Below are 24088 nucleotides of genomic sequence, written 5' to 3' on the forward strand. Positions count from 1 at the left end.
CGATCCAGGACAATGCCCAGTCCATTACGGGAAGTTCCTCACCGGGTGGACGTCATATTTGGTAACGTTCGCCTGTAACGGTTCCATATGCATCCACCGACGGAAGCTTATCTCGGTGAAAACGGTGGAAATGTGGTGTGAGAGACGCTATATTGGCCGTTTCGTATTGTAATGTTTTGAGCAACGTACGATAAAATTAAACAACAGAGGAAGTAACATTCCAAACACAGTGCCCATGCAGACGACGTCCTTTACGTATCCTTCCACGGTTTGTGACGTTCCGGAATCACCATTTCAGTCCATGGTATTTTGAGCCCTTCGGATTATTCGCTCCAGCGGTTGAAGCTGTTCAAAATAGCTTACCATCTTCAATGGAACAGCAGAAGCAAATCAGACCTCTCCCCGCCACGATCGGAACCAACCGAGAGCAATCGTTGTGAATGAAATTGAAACGCAAGAGAGAAAAACAAATCCACCGGATTCGTTCGGGCTCCAGATACGGCTTTTCTAGAACCGTCCCGGTATTGAATGAAGTTTCCACTCGACAAAACCATCTGGGATGTAACGTGTTCCGCTACGTTTATCAGTAGCCATTTTTGAACACGATAGCATCGTGTATCGGAAGGCGTTGAAAGGAACATTGGATGCCGAGGAAAACTAGTTTAATTAAAACTTTCACGACTGTTGAAAATGATAGTACTTGCAACATGTTGCGTTGTTATATCTCTGTAACAAAATTAAATGTGCTTTTTCAACCAATTTAATGAAACATCATCATCGTATGCACTTATGTAATGTTCCTTTCTTCAACATGTTAAAATGGTCCCCTTTTGGTGGGAAGATGGTAAAACTAGCTTCATCTGTTGTTTATCTCGAACGACAGTCAACGAGACACATTTAGTTATTTTTTATTTTAAGAGCGATGTAATGGTAATTAAATGAAAGTTCTTTGTTCATGAACAGCTTGTTTTTTTTGTGTTTTGAAGTGGTAGAGATACCTATAAAAATGGCGATGGAGTACAATTAGAGCATTGTAATACATTCATACTGCTTTTATGTGTCCCCTTTTGCTAAAAGCTTGAGTTATCAACTTGTTTTGAAGCTTTATGTTGCTTATGCACTTTTGAAACCTTAAAAGAAACATTGAAAACAAACTATTATATTTCAAACAGTGGTCGCAAAACTGTTGTTAGTTCACACACATGTGGTGAAAATTGTAGCCTTACAGTTTTTTTATAAAAACATATTGACGAACTAATAATTTTAATGAAAATAAAGTATTTTTCAAAACATATAATCCGAAAACTATAAAACTCTAAGATAAAAATTTAAAATCTAAACGCTGAATCAAAAAGCTGCAAAAAGTGGAAGCAAAAGTGAAATGTATAAATTAAATTTATGCGTAGAAACTGATCACCTTATCAGTATAAAGTATGTTGAAAACAAAACGAATCAACAGATCTGCAAAAATTCAACGAATTGTAAAATACTTCGTTTAGAAACACGTTGAAAGTCTTTTGGCGCCCTAGCGTGTTCAAGGAATATTGTAACTTGAAGGGCAAACAAAATATGTTCATCTAAATTATCCTAGCTCCATGCATTTTAGATTATACCAAACGCAAGGCATACCGAAGATGTTCATTTTGACTTAGAATTTGTTCCTTCCACGGCTAAACATCCTCTCGCACCCAAACTGATTATTTGCGATAGTGGACTCGACCCAGTTGGCCACTTTTCGTGGCACGATACGACGATAGCACCTCCATTTTTCATGACCCTGATTTGTTTCCACTGGAATTTGAAATTTGTTTTGCTCCCACCATCAACAAGCTTCCAACCAAGGAAAGGAAGGTATCGTTAAGTCACTCTGGGACCATATTTAGATTTGCGTTAAGAGGAAAAAGAAGACCCTACTGTAAGCTTGGTATTTCTTTTTTAACATCGTCATTTTCACGAATGTACAAACTGCTGCCGACAGCTCAACCAGCGTGCGCCGTAAACTTTTGGCCAAAGGCAAAGCACGGGGCAGACATTTTTGTCGTACAGTCGACAGAAGGAGCAGATTGAATAAAATTTGCATCTCTTATTTAACAACCGCACACAGAATTGGCTTAATATTCACGAAGCGAGCCCAATTTTAGTTCCCTCCAACGGCAGCTGATAAGAGAAGCAGCCTGTTCGCCAGTCCGATTTACTGAAATCTTAAAGCAAGTCATCGATTGACTTTGGTAGAAAAATAAAAACGCTCCATTTTGGGGAGCGAAACGTTCTACAAGAAGCGTAATGGTGAAAATAGAAATTCATCAACAGTCTTGGCTTTACCCTCTTACTTTTTCCGTTTACTGTTAACCAAAATACTTAATCTTAAAGCACACACATTTTGTCTAAGCTCCCTAAAGAACGACGTCGGAGAAGGAAAAAAGTGAAAAGTGTACTTACAATTTATGCTAATAGGATATTCATATCAACGATTCAACGTTCGCCATGCGGTTCACGTCTGCTCGGTCGGACGCCGCCGAGCTATCTGGCACGCAGCATCCGGTCGAAAGTTTCATTTCCGACGGGGACCGTGGTTTTCTTCTTCCGAGTCAGAATCGGTTACTTCTTGAGTGTTACTTTACATCAGCCACAGGCTCGCCGCTTCTATTCCATATGGCACCACGGGCACTACTTTGGGAAATCTTTGGCAACAACAACAACAACAACACCGTTACACACTAACACTAGCGCTCGTTAGCGCGATGTAGCACACTTTTAAAACCAAACAGAATCAAACAACACAATCGTAGCAACCTTTCTCCGAAACTACGCGTTTTATGTGTTACCTAAAACCTGTCGAACGTTACGTGTACGCGTGACGTAACGCGTAACATATGTACACCTCCCTTTTCACTTCCTATATAGTATTGAGGCGGAAGTTATTTTTCCACACATTGCACTACTGAATAACATTTACATAGACACACGATGTTTTGTACACTCAGATTTAATTCACACTCGAATCAACAATTCTTTGTAACAACATTAAAAGCTGAAATTGATGAAAAACATTTTGAGTTCATCAATGTCCTGGATTAATCTACTAAATAAATATTTTATCACACACCGTTGTTTAACATATCTGTTTAAATTTATATCTTCTTACCAATGTGTAACGTTTGCCTCTATATATACCAACTTCCATGAGCATCGTGCGAAAGAATCGATTTAAGCGCACCTCCAAACCACACTAGAGCCAAAACGCTCAAACACTCGTTCGCAACTCGAAACAGAAGTGGAAAGAAGTCCTAGTCCTCCCCATGGTTCGCACCGCTCCATCGTTCACAAGTGAAAACCCAGCACGGTTCTGGAGGGCCTTCTGGTTCGGGCTGCGGGAACCGAAAGCCATTATCCGGGAAAGTTTTGCCACCGCCAATATTTATTAGTCATCCCATCCCAGAACGTATCGCCGCCTTTCAGGCTGACAGCTCAGGGAAAGGCACGGGATCTACGGAGAGGCAGAGAGTTCTGTTTCCTCCGATTTTCTTTCCCTTCCCCTCGATTCGCGAACGCAGGTGAGGAGACCTAATGGAAGGTGGGAGGGGAGGACCGGAAGAAAAAAACATGGGTGCGACTTAAGGATTATTTACGATCACATCCCGCAAGCGCAAAAAAAAACCCGCCGTCCCAGGTTTGGGGCCCGAAATCGAATGTTTCGCCAGCGCGCAAACGGTGACACTTTTTTGCGATTATTTTTCTTTTGCCGGCCTTTTAATTCGCTTCTATATTTTATATTTTCACCGTCCCCGCTCTCGGTGGGTGAGTTTTATTTGGCAGCTATTTTGACCTGGCTTGCATCGGGGGTTCGTCTTTCAGGAGGGTGTGGGTGGGTGGTGCAAACACGAGAACCGATCAAGGACAGGTCACGCTTGATGAACGTACCCATAGGATGTTTTTTTTCGAAAACAATTTTGAATAGATTAGTGATAAATAATGTGGAAAACTGTTTCACAAAATTTACAACAGTCCCTTTGCTTTTTGCGCAAAATCAAACAAACCTTTTTCTCACTTGCTCCATTCCAATGTTTATATACAGATTCCACGAAGTCTCAAGCGTAACTTCCATCGGGGTAACACCTGTAAATTGTCCATAGCGCTCCAGCACAATCGAACGGTTCCGTGGCCAGCTTGGAAAACTCTAGTATTTCCCACCACGTTCCAGCCTGCCGAAAGATCCGGCGCATCCCGCCACGCATACCCGCTCGTACCATGGCGGGTCGTTTACGGGTTTTGCGCTGAAACGGTTTTTAACAGCTTCCAAAACGCCACGTTTTCACACCCCTCAGAACGCCAGAACGCCAGCTGTGACAAAGTTGAGGTGCGTACCAGTACCAGGCCCAAACCGTACCCTGTCCGAGTTCTCCGGTACGCAGTGTTTTGCATCGAAACTGTTGGGATTTACGAGGTCCAGGCCGCATTAAAAAACCCGCGACGAACATCGCGGGGATGCCCGAGCGAGCTGTAAATTATTTTTTAATACTGTATTTATTTACATTTTATGGCCATTTGCCGATGGAATGGCGTCGATGCCCGGCGATCTTTTAATATGTTCATCTTCGTTGGTGTTAAAACGGGGAATCACCAAACGGTCAAACAACGGGGAGGGGGGTTTACGTACATTTTAATTAGATTCGTTTTGTTTTGCAAACAAATTAACTTAAATCAACTTTTGTCAGCGCAAAGGAAGTAGATCGGAATAATATCACCGATTTAGCAAAACTCAAACTCGCCATTTTCCAAACGGTGTTGTCTTCCGAAATTATTGAAGCGATTTAAAGTCGTAACAAAAATAAACGAACTTTCGGCGAATGAAACCTATCTGTTTTGTCTTGAGTTCTTCTGGCTCAGAATACCCTTCAACCCATGAAAAGAAAATATTCAACTGCTTGGTTTTTCTCCACCCAACGTTAAAAGAACCTACGTGTGTTCCAAAGACATGTTGAAGTGCTTCATAACACTCCTATGAATAAAAGACCAACCTTCAAACCCACGCTGGACTAATTCTCAACCGTAATGGTATTCCCGTAATGGTTTGTTATGATTTGAGGGAAAGTTTTGATTTCCCCGAACCTGGCAAAAGACTCAAGACGCTCGCCGGGAGGAACACTCACAGAAAGCAGAGTCGCCAAGAAGAGGGCCAAGAAAAACAGTTTTAATGATGTTTATTCCCGACCACCCCCCTCCATCATCGTGTCAAGATGATCGAATCGTGTCACGGTACCGGTTGAGCCGTCGCTCTGTGCTGATGTAAATTTGGTCCCCCGCCCGGTCCCTGTAGGGCGGCATATTAATTGAATCTCTTCCAACCGATTAAAAGCGAGTGACAGTTCGGATTTGCTGCGATCTGCATTCGTTCGGTCGTTCGCTTGGCCGCTGTGTGTCGCACCGTGTGTCACGGCGTCGTCGAAGAGGTGATGAGTTTGGAGCTATAAATCAGAAGACGTGGCACCGAAATTAATTACGCTCACGCCGAGCGATACCACGGCACAGAGCGGCGTCGTTGTCTGTCTTGTCGCGAATGTACTATTTCCGGTGTCGACCTGTATTAGGGGATCCAGGTTTTCTCCCGTGATCGGCATCAATTTAATGGTCTGTGCCAATTAGGAACCGTCAGTCCCATCCACCGCAATGCATCGGGTGATCGGTTACGCACGACGTCGGATCCAGATGAATCGATGACGCTGGTAGCGGGTTCCGTGGTCGCGTGGTACAAGTACACTCCGATTAATGTCATCGATTGTTTGTGGATCGAGAGCGGATCGTTTAAACAGTCGCGCACACTTCCAAACGCGCGATCAATGGCGATAGTCTGGGTATCACCATTCCGTTAGACTGATACTGTTAGCGTTGACATCGAGCGCACTTCGTTCATTGAATCGCACAGCGTTGATCGATTCCGGGGCCATTGTTACATCCATTCTTTTGTCACCGGATGACCTCACCGAAGCGACCATTTGCGAGATCACACTTGTCATCCGCGGGATACACACCTGTAGCGTAAAGCCTCCCCGAGGTTCCATACAGGACACACGGGGCACACACACACAGATACACCGCGTAGGAAAAGCACTCTAGAACGCTTCACACGCCACAACACACACAACATCCATCGAACCGCACCAGGCGGGCACCTCGCCCCATACGGGCTATCAGAACGGGCTGCCGAGGGAATCCGGCGAAGAAGCTGTCCGCTGGCGATCCGAGGCACATTGCGTGCGTCCAGCTCGGTTGCGGCTCGAAGACTGAGAGTTCGACTCTCTCGCAGGATGCGCTTGGTCCCATGGACCGCCACGGAACCACACCGACCCGGCGCGTTGCGATGGCAGGTGAGAAAACCGTTCAAACGGTAACTTTATCACGCTCCCACGGCTCACAACCGCTCACGATTGCTTCTCACGGAGGTTTGCGTACTCCGATTGTTGATTTCAATTCTTTACCCAGAAACGCTCTCTCTTTTCCGACCAACTGTCGGGAAACTTCTCTCCCCGCGGTACGTTCTTATCATGGGGCTGAACAACAACTTGTTGGTGGGAAAATCGACACTCTAGGTTTTCCTCTCACAATCTCTCTCCCAGCATCAGCACGTGCGAAACTGTACGTGTCACGATTTCAAGATTTTACTGCTGAGATGGACCATCGCTATCGCGATTAAATTTATGGGAGACAGAGAGAGAAGCGTACAATTAGAACAGCAATACTCTCAGCACACTAACAACAAATAAAATAGAAAAAAATAGTCGTTGTAGTTCCCCTTGGCAGTGGCTCACTTTCGTACGTCACAAAGTGAGGAACTACTACTCAGCCGTGAGATGAGAAACGATAAGTTTGAATGCACGGGTTTCGCGCGCTCACGCGTGTTTGAATGAGAAACGATAAGCTTTAATGGTTATTCTTTTTATGCTCGGATTACTAAGTTTAGCGAATATGTTTTGCAATAATTCGTAAATTATATAATGCCAAAATTATTTTTGTAAAATGATTACTTTAAAATTCCGTCTGAAACTTATTATGTATTCTGACAAAACAAGTGTTGGGCGACATCAATATATTAAAGTGCGATATGTTTAATAAGTTTAGATCTGTAAAACTGTCTGAAACTAAACCAAACACACATTGATTGTTTGTGGCTCCTGACTCGAAGAGCTTGTCAAGAATCTAAATTAGTTTTTAAAGCAATCTAAATAATTCGTATTGCAATGTAAATTAAGCTATTTCAAATGCTGATGTAATAATTTCGTTTATAAATCTTTTATCATGCCATTGTAAAACAAATGGTTTTGTAATGAAAAATATGCCGGCCTTCAAAGAAACAAACAAACTCTGATGAAAAACCAAGTATCATTTGAAATAATTTCCAAGCAAAAAAACCATCTTCAGCTACACTTTATCAGTTCCAAAGCATCACTTTATTATCGCAGAAGTTCGCAGTCAGTTTCACGGCCAGCACTTGCCGTCATTGTCAAACCGGGACCGTTAGTCTTCGAATTACCCCGGCAGGTGGTTTTAAAAAGCTCAACCCGCGTACCCGGCTGCCGGTTTGTGGTAATAAACAACAAAGTATAGGATACTCAGGACTCGGATTGCTTCAAGTACACCGCCGCCAGCGAATGTGGCTTGCACAAACGGGGAAAAGAAAACTGTAACGAAAAACTCTCCGCGCGCTTCTTTTACACTTCGGCAAAATTGTCTGGCGAGTCGGGTGAACCGCAGAGAACTGCACGGATGCGGATGGAACGCTTCTTGATTGCTGGAGGAAAAAACAACGAGCTGTTTTCCTAGCGGTAGATTGTGCGGCAGCCTGAACAACTCATCATCATCATCCTTCAACAAAAACAGGAATCGAGTGTATAAACTTTTTCCCACAAAGTCCTCGCCACAACTGGCAAACAGTACACGAGTCAGGCAAAGCCGGGCAAAAAAGGGCTCACAAATGTGCAACATTCTCCACCAGTAGGGCAGTAGAAGCGTTCCGGAGTCGGAACTCCGTCAAGCACTGCATCGGTTGCTCCGGACCCTGCTAATCCGGGTTCTTGTTTTTAATTACACCACGGCAGGGAAAATACTCGAGACACTCGAAGGCAAAACTCGTGCCTACTTTACCGTCCATTCATTCACATTGCACGTTCGTGACGTTATCTACACGTGTTCCACGCGAAAGTTTCCGTACTTTCACTAAGTTCCGGTGTTCCGACTTTTCCCGGAATGCCATCTGACTTTGTGGAAGCCGGGCAACCGCAAGTGGCATGCTTCGTTTTCGGCAAGATCGAGCTATTTTTCCAAGAAAGTCTTTTACTTTATTTGTCAGGATCGAGCAACCGATGAAGGAAAGTAGTTCAAAACTTAAGACACCTATACGGTCGGTACAGAAAAGTTTATCGAAATTATTTCCTCATTCCAAACCCACTGGATTGTTTCATTTCATAAGTAATTTGGGTTTAATTCCATCCACTTCCTGTTTGCTTTTCCGCTCAATTTAAATTAAACAATGTACTCGAATAGCAACTACGGACATTGGAGATGACATCGATTGTTTTCAAGCGCCGTTCCGAATGCACTTGTCCTCCAAACAAACAAATGCAAGCGAAAGCGCTTCCTCCCGACATGTATGCCATTCGAAAACGGGTTCGTTTCAAAGTTTCAGTTTTATTGGTTTCTCCCCGCACTCGGGGTAATCAAATACTTGCCGTCCATGTCTAATATCCGGACGGTTGGAGGGTTCGAAACTATAGCGCACCAACCGCACAGCATCCTCCAACCGGTACACACTCCTCACAAGCGATGCAACAGGAAGGCTAGAACGCTCAAGGTTCGTTGCGAAAACTTTTGCTTCCTCTCTCTCTCGTCGATCGAAAAGGAATCGAATTACTTATAGCTTCGCAAACCCTGGTCTCGAGTAGAGATAGCATAGTCGCCAGCTGGGCCGATGCAATGCGGGGAGGAGTTGGAAGCACAGGGAAACTTGCAAACAAGGATGTCAACTAGCGTCCAGCTAGTGGATGTTGGGGCGAACACCTTCGGCAAACGGGAAACATTCGTAGCATTCGAAGATAGCGACACCCTTTGCTGGAATGCAGTCGTAGCAAAGTTGGAGATTGTTGTGGAGAAAAATAAAATGGAGGGGAGGTGGGAATGTAACACTGGCATACGGGGCAGCGGAAAAAGCAGCTGAAACTCATCGCAAACTACAGGGTGGCATCGTAGAAGTGATACACTTATTCGAGCGGTTTCTGCCAAACCACTGTACCCAGTGTGTTAAACAAATGGGTATATTTCGACAGATTTACTTGTTTACTATTTATGTCCAAAACGTACACTCAGTGTTCAGTTCAGTTTTCTAGTAACTACAATGAATTCAAGTCGCGAGCAAGTAAAAATTTTGCATATGCAAGGTTTGACAAACATTCAGATTTGGCAGAAACTGTCTCATCTCAATTTAAGTCGATTATTTGTCTACCGGACCATCAAGCGATACGAGGAGACAGGGACAGTTGTTCCAAAGAAGAAAATGGGTAAAAACCGGAGTGTCCGGATTCCAGCGGTGATTAAAGCGGTAAAGGAACGTGTCCGGCGGAATCCAGCTCGCTCGGGAAAAAAATGGCGCGTGACATGAACATGAGTCACTTTGCCAGGCAATGCATTTTGAAAAAGGACCTTGGTTACGAAGCCTTTAAAAAGCAGAAAATTCACGGCTTAACCTCCAACAATATTGCCGACAGGGTTACCAGATCTCGCTTGCTACTGAAGACGCACGCAGGCCACAACATCATCTTTTCGGATGAAAAACTGTTCACTCTGGAGGCTCCCTTAAATAAGCAGAATGATCGAGTCTATGGAGCATCTATTCGGGATATACCAGCCGATAAAAGAGCAGTCGAGCGGTATCAAAATACGTCAGCGGTTATGGTTTGGAGAGCTATCTCGACCAAAGGGAAGTTGCCGTTGTTATTTATCGACAAAGGCGTGAAGATAAACAAGGAGTAATATTAAGAACACGTTCTCTAAGGCCACTTGAAACCATACGCTATGAAGCTTTTTGGCAAAGACAGCTTTTGCTTCCAACAGGATTCAGCTCCATCCCATAAAGCTTCAATCGTTCAGGAGTGGTGCAAGGAACATTTGCCATGTTTCATCAACGCATCGGAATGGCCTGCTGCCTCTCCAGATTTGAATCCGTTGGACTTCAGCATATGGGGATACATGCTTGGGAAGTTAGGCGACGTCAAACGTTTGAATTTGGCCGGATTCAAGAGACGGTTGCAAAAGATATGGGAAGAAATGTCGGATGAAGTTGTGCGTGCGGCCTTCAACGACTTCCAAAAGCGTCTACGGGCCGTTATCAAGTTCATAGGTGAAAGATTTGAAATAAATTGAGTCAAATGCAAGTTAAGTAGTAATAGAAGTTATTTAAATCAATTTCGAAGAGATATCGTACCTGGTTTCAATTTTATCACATAAACAAAGTGTATCACTTCTACGATGCCACCCTGTATTGGCGACGGCGAGATTGCTTCGGGTACATTAGAGGCATGGCCACAAACGCTGGTACGAAAGTTGATGTAATTGATTTCAAAATTTATACAAGCAACATAAACCACCATTAGCGAGAAGGGAAGAGTGTTGTAGAGGTGAAGGGAGGGTGGAAAAAACACATGGGACAGTGTGGAGTCGCATGGCAATCGCCTTGCGGTTGTAAAGAAACCCAACCAGACCCGTAAGCGACAAGGAAAGCCAACTCAAAAAGGTCGATAATGGATTTGTGGTTTTCGGATCAGAGCCACACACTTCTACCGGGCGTGACGGGAGATCGGGGTGAGGAACATCGACTTGCGACAGTGTTGCCAGCAAAAAGTCAACCCTTGCGTAACCACGATACCAATCGAACGTGGCAGGAGCTGCCGGAGGGAAGGGGGGTGGCGAAAACTGGAGTCGACATAGCCACGGTGGTGCTTTAGGATAACGTGCTTTTCTTTGCTTTTCTTTGCCCCGCTTTACAACCGATAGCGACATGACAGCTTCAGCCAGCGTGGTACTAAAAGTTACGCCGAAGTTAAATCGAAGGTCAAGCGGTACGATGGCGTTCCGGTGCAATTTTATCGGACAGCGCACGACACGCCGGGCGAGTGATTTCATTAGATGGTGCGCGCAAAAATATAAATGACAGCTGCACCAGCGCCGCAACCGAATGGTGCGAAAAATTAATTTTAAACTGCAGATGATGCTGACGTTCGGTGATAACTTTTCGATTTAATGGATAATAAAGTTATCGCACGATAAATACCAAAGCAGGGCACTGGAAAGCGGTCAGTACAGTGTTATTGAAGCTAGATTACTGCGTGTCCTGGGAAGATGGATGACATCATCAACCCGATTATCGTAAGTGACTGAAATCATCGTAAAGTTTACAACCGAGCATCAAATCTATCCTAACACCTTCATTGCCAAACAATTATTCACTCCATTAAGTTTGAATGGTGAGAAGAAAATGTTTGATGCAACCTTCTTATAAAGCAAGGTCACGTTTAAAACTTTTCATGAGTTAAATAGTACTTTCTATAAAATCAAATGAAATAAAATTTCATAAACGATTTTATGAAAATATAACACTAAAAAACTAAAATATGAAAATATAACACTAAAAAAAACTGACATTTTTATTTTCATCATGATGTTTGATGAAATCGACTTTGCAGAAAGAAATCAACTTAACATTTTATAGGATAACATAATTAGTTAAAGCAAAATAGCTCTAACCGTTACGAATTTATTTGGCATGGTATTTGAAAATATTTGTTACTAAAAGATCGCTTAGTTCATATTAATTAATGCCATTAATGAAATATTTAACCTTCATTAATTTTAAATGACCAAATGCATTGGCAATGGAAATAGATGGACATTAGCAAATTAAAATTCCAATTTAACTCATGCTACAATGGAAGGTTAAATGGAAAGTAAACGTAAAAAATATATTTGTGGATGAACATCATGTTGATCGTATATCGGAAATAGAATAACATGAATCGAAATAGGTAACATCAACAATTCGCAATATTCAGAAGGTATTGCTCAGAGAACAACTCCGAGTTGCTCACTACTTATGCTACTAAAGTAGATCGAACATAAGACATATCGAACGAGAAGAAAGCTCTTTCCAAGATCCTTGAATGATATTTAGATAGCATTTACCATATTAATTACTATCGCTTCATACAATTAAATAAGATTAGAACACCATCGATAACGTGCTTAAAAATAAATCCAATGCATTAAAAACAGATTCAATACTGGTTATTTTGTGGCTAAAGTTGGAAAGTTTATAGTTCTAGAAAGTGTACTTTATGCTTGTTGAAATTGCAACAGTTCGTAGGAATTATTTTTCCGGAATTAGTTCATGAAGAGCTAATTCATTCATGAAGTCCCTTACACTAGCAGATGCTACATCCCAGAGCATAACTCGCCACGACATTCGGTTACAAGAGTTTAACTTTTCAACGCACCAATGATTGCCCAATTAGAGTTGTAGTCTAATTCAACCTACATTTTCCTACCCTCCCCCCGATCCGTCCAACCCATAAACGCCCAACAAGGGTAACCTACGACGGTGTAAGCATTCACCTCGCACCACCGCAAGAACACTAAAACCACAGCCCAGAAACCGCAAAACCGTACTAGCGTGCGTCGTAAATGGGTCCCTTGAGCCCCTTTTCTCGACCGGGCGGTTTTTCACTGTTCTTCCCCCAAACCCTCCACCCCAGCAGCGTTTCTAAATGAGGCCAAATTTATCGTTGTTCATAGAATTGTCGTTAATTATAGACACTTTTTGCTTTCGGGCTTTATCGGGGAGCTGGCGTGTCGCTGTCTTGGGACGCGGAGGATGGCTTCAGGTATCATGCTGATGATTAGAACGACACCAGCCCATGCCGACGCATCTGGTCCTGGGGAGCGACGGTTTTGGGGCAGCCTTTTTGAACACAAGTTCAACGTCCCGGTTGAGACATAAAGTTTAGTTTTACAGCAAAACCAACTTTCCAACGGGGTGACATTGTGTTCCCCGCGGACGAACGGAAAAATATTGATCGTCCTTTTGGTGGTGGCGATTAGCAAACACCTGCTCCGATGGAAATCTATGGATCCTAGCTGCCATTTACAAAGGCAATAAAATTTAATCTGGGTGGACTAAATTACCAGCAGAAACATTCAATATTTCATTCACTGGGGATTTCTGAATTATGTACCTGGAAAATGTATTATTAGATGTGTATGATATTTCTGTATTATTAATATAGTAGTGCGAATCAAGAAAATTTGAAAAGAATTATTTCTGCACCAGTGGTCCTATTAATTTGGATTAAATCGATAGATTTTATACATTTCATAGAGATAAAAATAGTTTTACAACGAGTGTTACAAGCAACGAATTTTCATTTCCATCAGTTCTGATTTAATCTTTAGTTTCAAACATCCATCAATAACTGGGTATGCAATATCACGCCCCAATCAGATTACGATGGAATCCACACCTAAGCCATTGCGCTCCGATGAAAACGCAAAGGCAACTCCCAGAAGGGATCGTCCTTTTGTGCTACCGGATCCGAGCCCTGGGAGTCAGCCCACCGACAAATAATTTTCCACTACCGTTTTATGCAGAAGCTCACAGTACGTTTTTTCTCTACTTTTAACCACGAACGTCATAATGTATCCCTTGCTACTCTGGAAACACTGCGGCTTTTCTATAAATCTGTAGCTGACGAAGGATGAATGAAAAATATCGGATATAAAATGCGAAGAAACGAAGAATTCGATACTTGAATATCTGACTGGCGTCAAGCTCGGTGTCGATTTCATATCCTTTGGGAAATCTGTACTAGTTATGACGTGACAAAGAATTTCTTTTCCCGTCTTTGTCTTCAGAGCACTTTTTGCAAAGATATTTTAGTCACCTAAGCTCGTGAATCTAAACAGAGTTTGATAGTATGATAAACTGGTGCGATTTTTCGCTCAATTTTAGGACTAAACTTGATTTCAACAGGACCAACCGCTTAACAACATCTACTGCATGCTTTTACACAGTTAGTGGCTTCGTTAACCTTACATTTTTTCTAACCAACTTCCCAACATCCGAAAACATTATGTGATTATTCTTATTTAACAACTTTATTTCAAGTTGTTCCTGCGGTTGTTTTTCTTGAAATCAAACAAAATCAGATTCTTCATTGAAGGATACGTTAGACCGGGAGAGTCTTTAGATGGAACATAAATCACGTAAAGTTTTCTGACATCAACAAGGTATCAACTGAAGTGAACTTTATGAAAAATCCCTGATGGAGGCGTTTTGCTTAGGTAAAAACATGGACAGTTAAAATGTAGTGTACTTCGTTGAATCTTATCTGCACATGTTCAGTTAAGTCTACGTATTTCGACGGTGTTTGATAGGCTTGCAATTTTAATGAATGAATTGAACAGAACAATTTTATAATACGCCTACAACTAAGCTCCTTTGCCATGTTTATCGCAATTGATATTGACGAACGGAACTCATTGCTCGTAAAGAGTTGCTATGTTAGCAGCTTACTCTCCATTTTCTCAACAATAAAGTTTGTTAGTATCACATCAACCTCATTGTTAGCGTAATAAAACTGCATCATATTTTTAATTGCGGGTCGTCTCCATGAATACCATTGTGATAAGAATACTGTTTTTCAAATGCATCATTCTCCGAGCTGAAATAATAGAATATTTCTCGGCTTTCAATTATACACAAATGAACAGATGTTTTATGCCATAACCCTTAAACCTGCCATCCTATGAGGAAAAATACTCCAACAAGCTTAGCAGCCAATTAGAAATACAATGGCAACCGTTCTTAGGCTGAACAGTTTGATGCTCTGCCATGGAATGCTGTTATTCTATTGCTAAAGATTGTTTCAGGGTTTCTTTATGAATTTTTAGGGGTTGTTGGACCCCCAGAGGACAGTTGATGTTTGTCTAGTTTTCAATCGATTGAGTTTATAATACTCTTTTAAGCATTTGATTACACTTCTTCTTAATCCGTCACTTATTAAACGTCAAAACGAGTAGCTTTGGTAGTGCTGTCAAGAGTTTCCTACCAGTTTCCTACGAGTTTCCCGTCTGATGCGGGAACCGAGTTTGTTAGTTTGTCAGGGGAGTGTGCGCTATGTGGAGATGAACAGTGACACATATCAGCACTGATCTGGAGGATCGTATTACAAAGCGTTAGTGGCCAACCAACTTGACCGGGTTACGAGTTGAGCTCAGCGGAAGAAACATTGTTGATCACGGAAATGATGACAAATTGCAACGTCTCGGCTCTCCGAATGTGTTACATACTCAAAATGGGATTTTTTAAAATTGATTTTGTTTATTTATTTGGTTGTTTATAAGAAATGTTGCTTACCGTCTTGAGCTGATGAAACTATTTTAATTATCCGATGCGTTTTGCTGCGAATGCTACAGTATCTCATTTGTGGTATCTGACAAACTTTAACAATTACAAACGTCTGCATTTTTATTAGCCGTTCTTTACTCGTTCTTCCTTATTGCTTCCTTTACAATCGTGTGTAGCTGACTGAAATGATTATAAAGTCATTCAACGCTACTACGAATTATTGGTGCCAATCTTGGTTGATAAGCATCTACATTTTGAGATAAACGAATTCTCAGACAGAACCATCAACGTGTTTATAAATGCATGATTATAAATGCGTGTTTATAAATGCACCGGATCTGGAGCCGGCTCCAAAATTTACCGGAGTTCGTCATGGACGGGTCTGGTTGCGGAGCCGATGTCCTCATCATACCTTAACACGTAAGCAGCATCAGCTTCGGCAGGAATGCTGGGGATGTGCGCACGCAGATCAGCAACGGTGCAGCAGTAGGTGTAGCCTAGCTCAAATTTACGATAGTTCGGGTTGGACCAGCCGTACTGATTGCAAACGTCCTCGCACAGCATCTCCCAGGGTTTTATCTTGCGGAACGGATCGTTGAGGCTGACCAGCGCAATCGCGGCGTCCTTACTCTTCGATTTGATGACCTTCCAGTACCACTTCGGCGCCGGGATTCTGCCAGCCGCGAGTGTGATCGTCTTCCACCATCCGTCGACGCCCGGTAGCGTTAGGACACCATGCACCCCGGTGAAGATCAGCACCTTCTCGTTAAGCCGGCCAGATACGGTACGTGCGGCGTTCTCCACCTCCACCCAGTTGCCCCCATTAGTGGCCTGCCACTGAGGTGCCACGTTGACGAAGAAGTAGGTGGCCCACCTCCAAGGCCTAAAGATACCGTCTGCATCGGGAGTCAGATGGCCACGGGACAGGTAGGATTTGTCGGTGCTGAAGTATTGCGCCTGAACCTCTGATCCAAGCAGCTGCGTGAAAAGATCGAACTGTCCACCTTGGTCGTAGGCGGTTGCCGGTGAAAGGTCCGGTGGCACTTGGGCAGCCTTGAACGCCGGTCGTTTCTTGTCTTTCTTTGTGACAGGGACTTTATCTGCCGAGATGCGGAACACGTCATTTGAAAACTGCCATTTGTACCAACTCCTCGTGTAAGATTCCCAATTTTGTTACCTACTGTTAATAGCACCACCAGCGATCACATGGAAAGTGTAGATTACGGAAGCCGTTTGCATGTTATAACACGACAGAAAGTACGTCACAAAATCGACCGTATCCACCTGGAATCCCACGTTCAGCAAAGTACCACCACCACCACAGTCCTGACCAGTGTTCTGCACACTACCCGTCGGCCGGCTCTGGCATTTAATGTCGGCAATGTCCACATGTTCAGTCAGGTCGCCAAGTCTAAAAGTCGTACCGGACACGCAGGTAATGGTCGACTTAGGCCTTCCAGCTGCGAAAGGAGAATTCGATTTCAGAGACCCAAGGGGTCATACAACAAGCGTAACGTTACTCACTTTTGACAATAATATTTTTCCCATCATCTCCCGGACAAGCGATGGGCGTCGACTCCCATTCGTCCCACTTCAAAGCCGGTCCATCCGGGATCCACAGTTGATTGTTGGGGCGCAGGAACAGAGGTTCCTGGTCGCTCAGGCCCGTTTTTATATCTACTACACACATTGCATCACCATCTGAAGATGAATTTGAGAAAATTGCCACTGCAATGAAATAAAATTAGACAACTTATTTCATTGCTTTCGTCTATCGAGCTGGAAATATGGAATAATTTCAATGATCTAAACTTGGTGGTTGAGTAACGAAAGTTTTATTGCAATTTTGTGATGACATTTCTGAATTGACAATACCAACAATGTCTAGTGTTTGAAGAGTTATTGAAACAGCCGTTAAATTTATTTTCAGCGATGCTGAGCCACCGACAAAGCAAGAAGTAATTCGAAACGTCTCGTTTTCTAGCAATAGAAACCAACTACACAAACACAATACGATACTTATTCTAATTTGTACATTTATTTTGTCAACAATAACACCATTCCCCATGAAACAGAGTGACAGTTGATTGCAATATTGCACCCGTGTACCTGTGCATGTTGACATAAATTTTTCAAGATGAGAAATGACGTTTCGTTGCAAGAACTAGAAAATTTCTTTTACATGAAACTTGCATCCGTCTATTAGCAGCTTAAGATGTGCAACTCGCGTTTTAGCTGTGGAGTCTACAAAGACTATCGAAAACTTACCGACCAACGCGGCAACGCCCGCAACGATGGCCCCCAAGACTCCTGCACCCATCTTTAGGACCACACTCCCAGGGCTGATGGAAGTTGGTACGTTGTGAACTAACTCTGAACGACGCAGACCGCACTGCAGTCAGCTGGACAATTGACGATACCCGTTGGTCTCCGCAGGCTTTAATAGTCTGCCTTTTTCACTGTTAATCTTTCCAACAGAACGTTATCAACCTGACCCCCCTTGGCCTGACCAGTTCCACGAAGCGCCCGATCTGATCACAGTTATACGCACTTTCACAAACTGTGTCAAGGACGTGATCACAGTTCTTGATCTGATCACAGCTATACGCAGTTCTTCAAACTGATAGCAACGCTGTGATCGCAGTACCACGAAGAGCCCGACGAAGGCTGCACCGAGCAGCCGTTTTGCAACTAGTGCAACACCTGGCAGCGTCCCAGTCATCGCTGCTCGACCCTAGCGAAGGGTAATAATCCACTTCGGTATCGATGAAATCATCTGGCAGTCGCCGGGAGCCTCATCATGATGCCATCGACCCACAGGACGTGACCCACACAACACATATGCATGTAAATCGAATATCAACTTGAAATAATCGTACTTCTATGCAATATGATTGAATCGTAAATGATGCTAAAATAATGCCTATACGTACAAAAGTGGAGGCGCTAACCGTACATTGTTCAAAATGTATATGTTTAGTCGTATATTTTCTAAGTCGGCATCATATACGACTTACGATATACATCAGCCGGACATTGCTCGTTTATCACGTATATCTATCGGCACTCATGGGCCGATTTTTCTAACCGGCGCTACCGCTCGGCTGTCGCGGACACCCTGGATGATGCCTCCATTAATTAAACAAACAAGTAAAAAATCAAATAAGAACTCAACACAATACAACGAAGGCTTTGTTCTGTATTTCATAAATGAATGTTATATCTTATTTTCAATGAAAGAACTACAATTGTTTTCTATGTGCTTGTCTATGATCTTGTCTCAAGTTTCGAGCCCGCCTTTTCGGGGTTTTACTGGTTTTTGTTCTATTTTAAACCCGATTCTATAGGATACACCTATTGATTCCATAGTTCATGGTGGAAGGTCTTGCCATACTTTATTTAGTTAAATTGTACTTTATAAAGTTACTCAATTTAATATGACGCAAAGTTAACGATTTGAGGTTTCTTTACGCCGCTATCCGTTGGAGAAATAAAGCGGTCATCCTAGTGTGGGATCTTGATGATTAGGATTCCATTTAAGAAACATAACAAATTAAACTAGTCAAACGAGGGAATCAAATTCATAAAGCATGACCATAACTAAATTGAACCAAGGAAAGCGCGCTACTGTGGCGCCTCTAGTGGCGTCAGCCGAAAACTAATATTTTTAGTAGTATAAGTAAATAGTAACAACGAAGTTGTGAAAGTTTCAGACCTTTACTATTGTTTTTCGCTAAATGCCATATAATTGAAATTGAACGACCAAAAATGAATCCGCACAAATAACTGGAGCGTCGGTGGACAGATTGACAAGGCCTGGAATCCATAATAAAAGCAAAGAAAAATTAAAAATTATTTTTCTTTTGTACAGTTATACATAAGGTTTGTTATAAAAATAGGTATTTACTATTTACGTGTTCCCTGTTCCTATAAATTCACATACTTTTTTTTGCTGATTTTTCGACCTGCCATTATTCCAAGGTTGTCTTGGAGTGGTACTGGGCCAATAAGATCCACTTGGTACCAAAATCAAATTTCCCAGAGTTTCGCCCCATCGAAAAACTCTGGGCAATCACAAAACTTCATTTTAGACGAAGTGTTGGAACAGTTAGAGATGTTCTTGGCAAAAAGAAGTGAACGGAGGTTGCGAAAACGGTGTCCCTTTCCACGATGCGGGCGCTAATGCAGGAACCAAAAAACAAAATACATGAATTTATGAGAACAGGGAACACGTAAACAGTTTTACGTGCTAAAACTATTTTTATAACAAACCTTATATAAAACTGTACCAAAGAAAAATACTAATCATTTTTGTATTTCGTTTTTTAATAGGTTCCCGACCTATTCAATTTGCTCAATTGCCTTGGAGCTCCAGTGATTTGTGCGGATTCATTTTTGGTCGTTCAATTTCCATTGTACGGTATTTCGCGAAAAAAATAGTAGAGGTCTGAAAGTTTCACAACTTTATTGTTACTATTTACTAATACTACTAAAAATATTAGTTTGCGGCTGACGCCACTAGAGACGCCACAGTAGCGCGCTTTCCTTGGTTCAATTTAGTTATGGTCATGTTTTAGATGTCATTCTTAAATTTTTGAAAATAAATAAATTATTATGGGTATTTGTGAAAATACAAGTTAAATTGAGCAGCATATTTTTCCCGTTGATTGAATGAATGAATGAAAGAAAACGTGATTCCAATAAACAGTATTGAGTATAATGGAATTGCAAGCACCACAAACTAATCTAGAGATTAGTGAATTGGTGAATTGTACAAACTGATTCATGAATTGTACAAAGAATCTTCAAGGTGCTCCAATTTAAGTAATGTTAAAGTAAAAATAAAATACATACAAGATACTTCAGGCGTTATTTTTCACAACTCCCCCTTGAACAGTTTATTAATTAATTATTTTCTGAAGAGTTCAATCAACTTCTGCCAGATCACTTAGCTTGAACTTGTTTCATCGTATATTTGAGGTATTTTATGTTATGTAGGTTGTAAAGTTTTTGTATAATCATGCATAAACAATTGTTAAAATATTTTCGATACACACTATTAGTTAACAAAACTTAAATATTACAAAAATTAGTGTGACACGCAGGTTAGTACCTTAAAGGGTGTCCCAGAAAGTATAAGCACGATTTCTAAATTACGTTTCTGGAAAACGGATAACGCCAAACAGTTGATTCTTCGGGTGTTTGATTGTTTACATTCAAACCTACTAGAAAGTGCATCCAAACTATTTTTTCAACCGTTTCTGTTAAAATGCGAGGCATTTCCGTCAAAAAGAGCAAAAGCGTTCTGCACAAATGGTGTTCGACTCCTTACATTTCGCTAAGGAAATTGGCGAAATCGGTAGGTGTGAGTATCGGAGCCGTACGAACCGCCATCCAAAAGTTTCGGGAGGAATCCAGCTTCGAGGATACGCTTAAAAGTGGTCAAAAACCTGGTCCTATCGACCAACAGTTGGAAAGAGCAAAAGCAATCAAGCAAAAAAAGGAAAGTTCCATTCGCGATGTGGCTCAACAAATGGGTACGTTAAAAAGTAACGTCCAATGAGACAAGGCAAGATTGAATTTAAAATCGTACAAAATCCAAACGAAATCGAAACGGACTGCAAATTAGGCTGCATGCATTAAACATCGGGCCCAGAAACTGTACGACAAGCTGCTGTGTGGTCAACCCTCATGCATCAGTTCGACGAAGAGTCGACCAAGACCAGACCAATTGAGATATTTTGGGCGCTAACGAAGGCACACTTGAGAAAACATGTTAAAGCTACGGAAACATCAACAGTTTTCAAAAAAAGTGTAAAACCGTTCAAAAGTGTCGAAAACCGTTCACGACAAGTATGTGCTGAGCCATATCGGAGGCGACAGATCAAAAGTGCGGTCATTAGAATACGATTAAATTTTTAAAATTTTTATCTTTCGCAAATAGTCCAGAACAGACATCGAACACCAACAAAGTCTTCTAGACATAGCTTAGTGAGATACGGTGCCGCTCTACACAATCCTGTGAAGAACATCAACCGATCTTTTATATATAAGCTATTCACATGAAGTGCTTGCAAAGAAGGAATTGGTTTACATTTGTCAAATACGTAATGTGTTATCGTGTCATTCCATACAAGGGTCTGCAAGAGAAAAACGAAACATTTTTTTACTGTCAACGAGCCTATTTCCTAATTTATTTTTTTTTAATATTTTGCAACTTACATTCAAATGTTTCAGATTCGCCAATCCAAGCAACGAACGATTTTCAAGTTCGTCCGTACGGATGGAGAGGTATGTTATTTTACGGCAATGTTCCACCAAACTGTTGATGAACGGTTGAGTTATCGAAGGTTCCAGTGTTGCACGTTGAAGATGTTTCGCGCCAGCAATAAAACCACAATTCCCATTCAAGATAAAGCCATCATAATTAGTAATACCACAAACCTTGATTTCTAGAAGCTTCGGAAAAACTATTTCACAAAACGAATGCCTATATTTATAGTCATAAAGAAATACAGTCACCGATTTCAGTTGACCGCTAAAGTGCCTGTATAAGTTTAGAGCGCTTTCTGTATCACACTCCATCTCGATTGCCTGGAGGTTTAGAGCGATGGTACAGAAATCAATCGCTGTCAATAGCGTTGAGGAATAAAAGCATATTTTCCGTACAGAAAGCTGTTTTAACTCCGGCAGCTGTATAAAGCCGTGACCGTTTGTACGCACTTCCATGTCTTCAAGCTCGATCAACGAAAGAGTCTTCAAATTTGGAACCTTAAGCAGGATGCGCTCGATTAGCGACACTTCGTTGCAACAGCCTAATTTTAAGCTCATTAAAAATCTTTCGAAACGCTGTAAAATGGGTACGAATTTCTCGCAAGCGGCTCTATTGCTGGCACTGAACCGAATATGGCGATACCGTCGTTGAGTTTCTCGAAGAACGTTTATCGCGGCATGTTTTACATAAATGTTGCCTACATAAAAGCGCACGCGATCCAGTCTGCGACCAGAAAATACCAACTGCGACCATTGGAGGCACACCAAACTGGCATTTTTTAACTCAGGCACGGTCAAGTAGTCGAAAATGTTTCCAAGAATCTACAAAACAAAAACGAAAGTATTTAAAAGAACGACCTACAGTGACCGGCAGGAAAAAGTGCCCACTTCGAATTTTGTTGATTTTCGCTCAATATTTTTTTCTCAATCCAACTAAATATGCTGCAAGTATTTTTCGTATATTGATTTACATATTTCATATAAGATCCACTAATGAGTAAGTGAAAACAAACATATTTTGATTTTGAGAAAAAAATAATAAAAAAAAGTATCTAAAAAAACAGTGACAAGAAAAAGTGCCCACTTCAGTTATTCATTATTATACATAAAAATAAGAAATAATAAATGCATTATGATATTTTATGTATTCTCTTTTAGCTTTTAGAACCTGCTGAAGGCGTTTTGGCATACTTTCTACTAGGATTTTTAGTTTTTGGGGATTTTATTCTTCTCAAGCGCGCATTAGAGCTTCAAAATTGTCGTTTTTATTCGATACATCAGTTTTGTCCACCCTGGCATCGAAAATTGCCCACAAATTATTAATCTCCGGGCTCTGAGGCGGCCATTTCAACAGTTTTGTCCGACAACACGTCGAACTTGGCCCCGCCGGGCTGCGTCGAACTTGCCCCCGCCGGGAGAACGAACTTCTCTTCAAGGCCCGTCAGGATCAGTGAAATCTCCAGATTTTGTTACAGGATGTTTATGTTTATGTTGTAATCTGCAGTCTTAACACCGTTAATGTTCCCAAGGCTCCCCACTCCACTGGACGAAAAACAACCCCAGACCACCATATTGCCTCCTTCATGGCATATTGTGCCCTGGATGTGGCGAATCTGCAGCACTGCCTCCTTCGATCTGCACTGTATACGTTCATGCCATCTTCGATTAAAACGTTCAAATTTTGATTCGTTAGACCACAGAACCGTTTTCCAGTACTCTAGAGGCATAGCAGCATGTTCCTCAGCGAGCTTAAGACGCTTGGCCTTATTGGCCTTGCTGATATAAGGGCGCCTCCTATCAAATCTGCTCTTTAACTCGTATGCAACAAGCCGGCGACGGATAATTATTTCAAAAACTGATGGCTGAAGTATTTCCATGATCTCCCTGACAGTTACTTTTGAATTTTTCTTGACCTCACGAATTATTTTAGCGTCCTTGCGCGCATCTGTTTTGCGCTTGTCTCCTCTACGAGGGCGATCCTCCACCGATCGGTGCGTTTAAAATGTAACTATGAATTTTCTTACCGCTGCGTTGTGGATTTTGTGCTTTGAATAAGTTACTTTAATGAAGATAAGTGCCATAAAAAATATTTTATGCTATTTAATTTCTCGCAACACTTAAATTAATGAGATACCTAAACCTAATATAAACAAATTGTATATTTACAACCAAACATGAATTAAAAACGTGATCATACGTGTATAAATGTCAGAAATAGTGCTAACAAACCTAAAAAATATTAAAACCAATAAATTGGTTAGCCCTCAATGCAAAACTTTATGCAAAACTCGAAATTTCAAAGTGGGCACTTTTTCTTGTCACTGTTTTTTTAGATACTTTTTTTTATTATTTTTTTCTCAAAATCAAAAT

General features: G+C 41.7%; 1 protein-coding gene across 1 annotated transcript; it reads right to left on the bottom strand.

The window, feature by feature from the left end:
• Window positions 1-15802: 15802 nt before the first annotated feature.
• Window positions 15803-17135, bottom strand: LOC131265816 (uncharacterized). The gene is made up of 3 exons (XM_058268141.1): window positions 16970-17135; window positions 16627-16905; window positions 15803-16545 (listed from the first exon to the last, which is right to left on the bottom strand). The coding sequence occupies exons 1-3, from the start codon at window positions 17133-17135 to the stop codon at window positions 15803-15805; spliced, it is 1188 nt and encodes a 395-aa protein (XP_058124124.1).
• Between the last annotated feature and the right edge of the window lie 6953 nt (window positions 17136-24088).

Source organism: Anopheles coustani, chromosome 3 (assembly GCF_943734705.1).
Source record: "Anopheles coustani chromosome 3, idAnoCousDA_361_x.2, whole genome shotgun sequence".
Taxonomy (NCBI): domain Eukaryota; kingdom Metazoa; phylum Arthropoda; class Insecta; order Diptera; family Culicidae; genus Anopheles; species Anopheles coustani.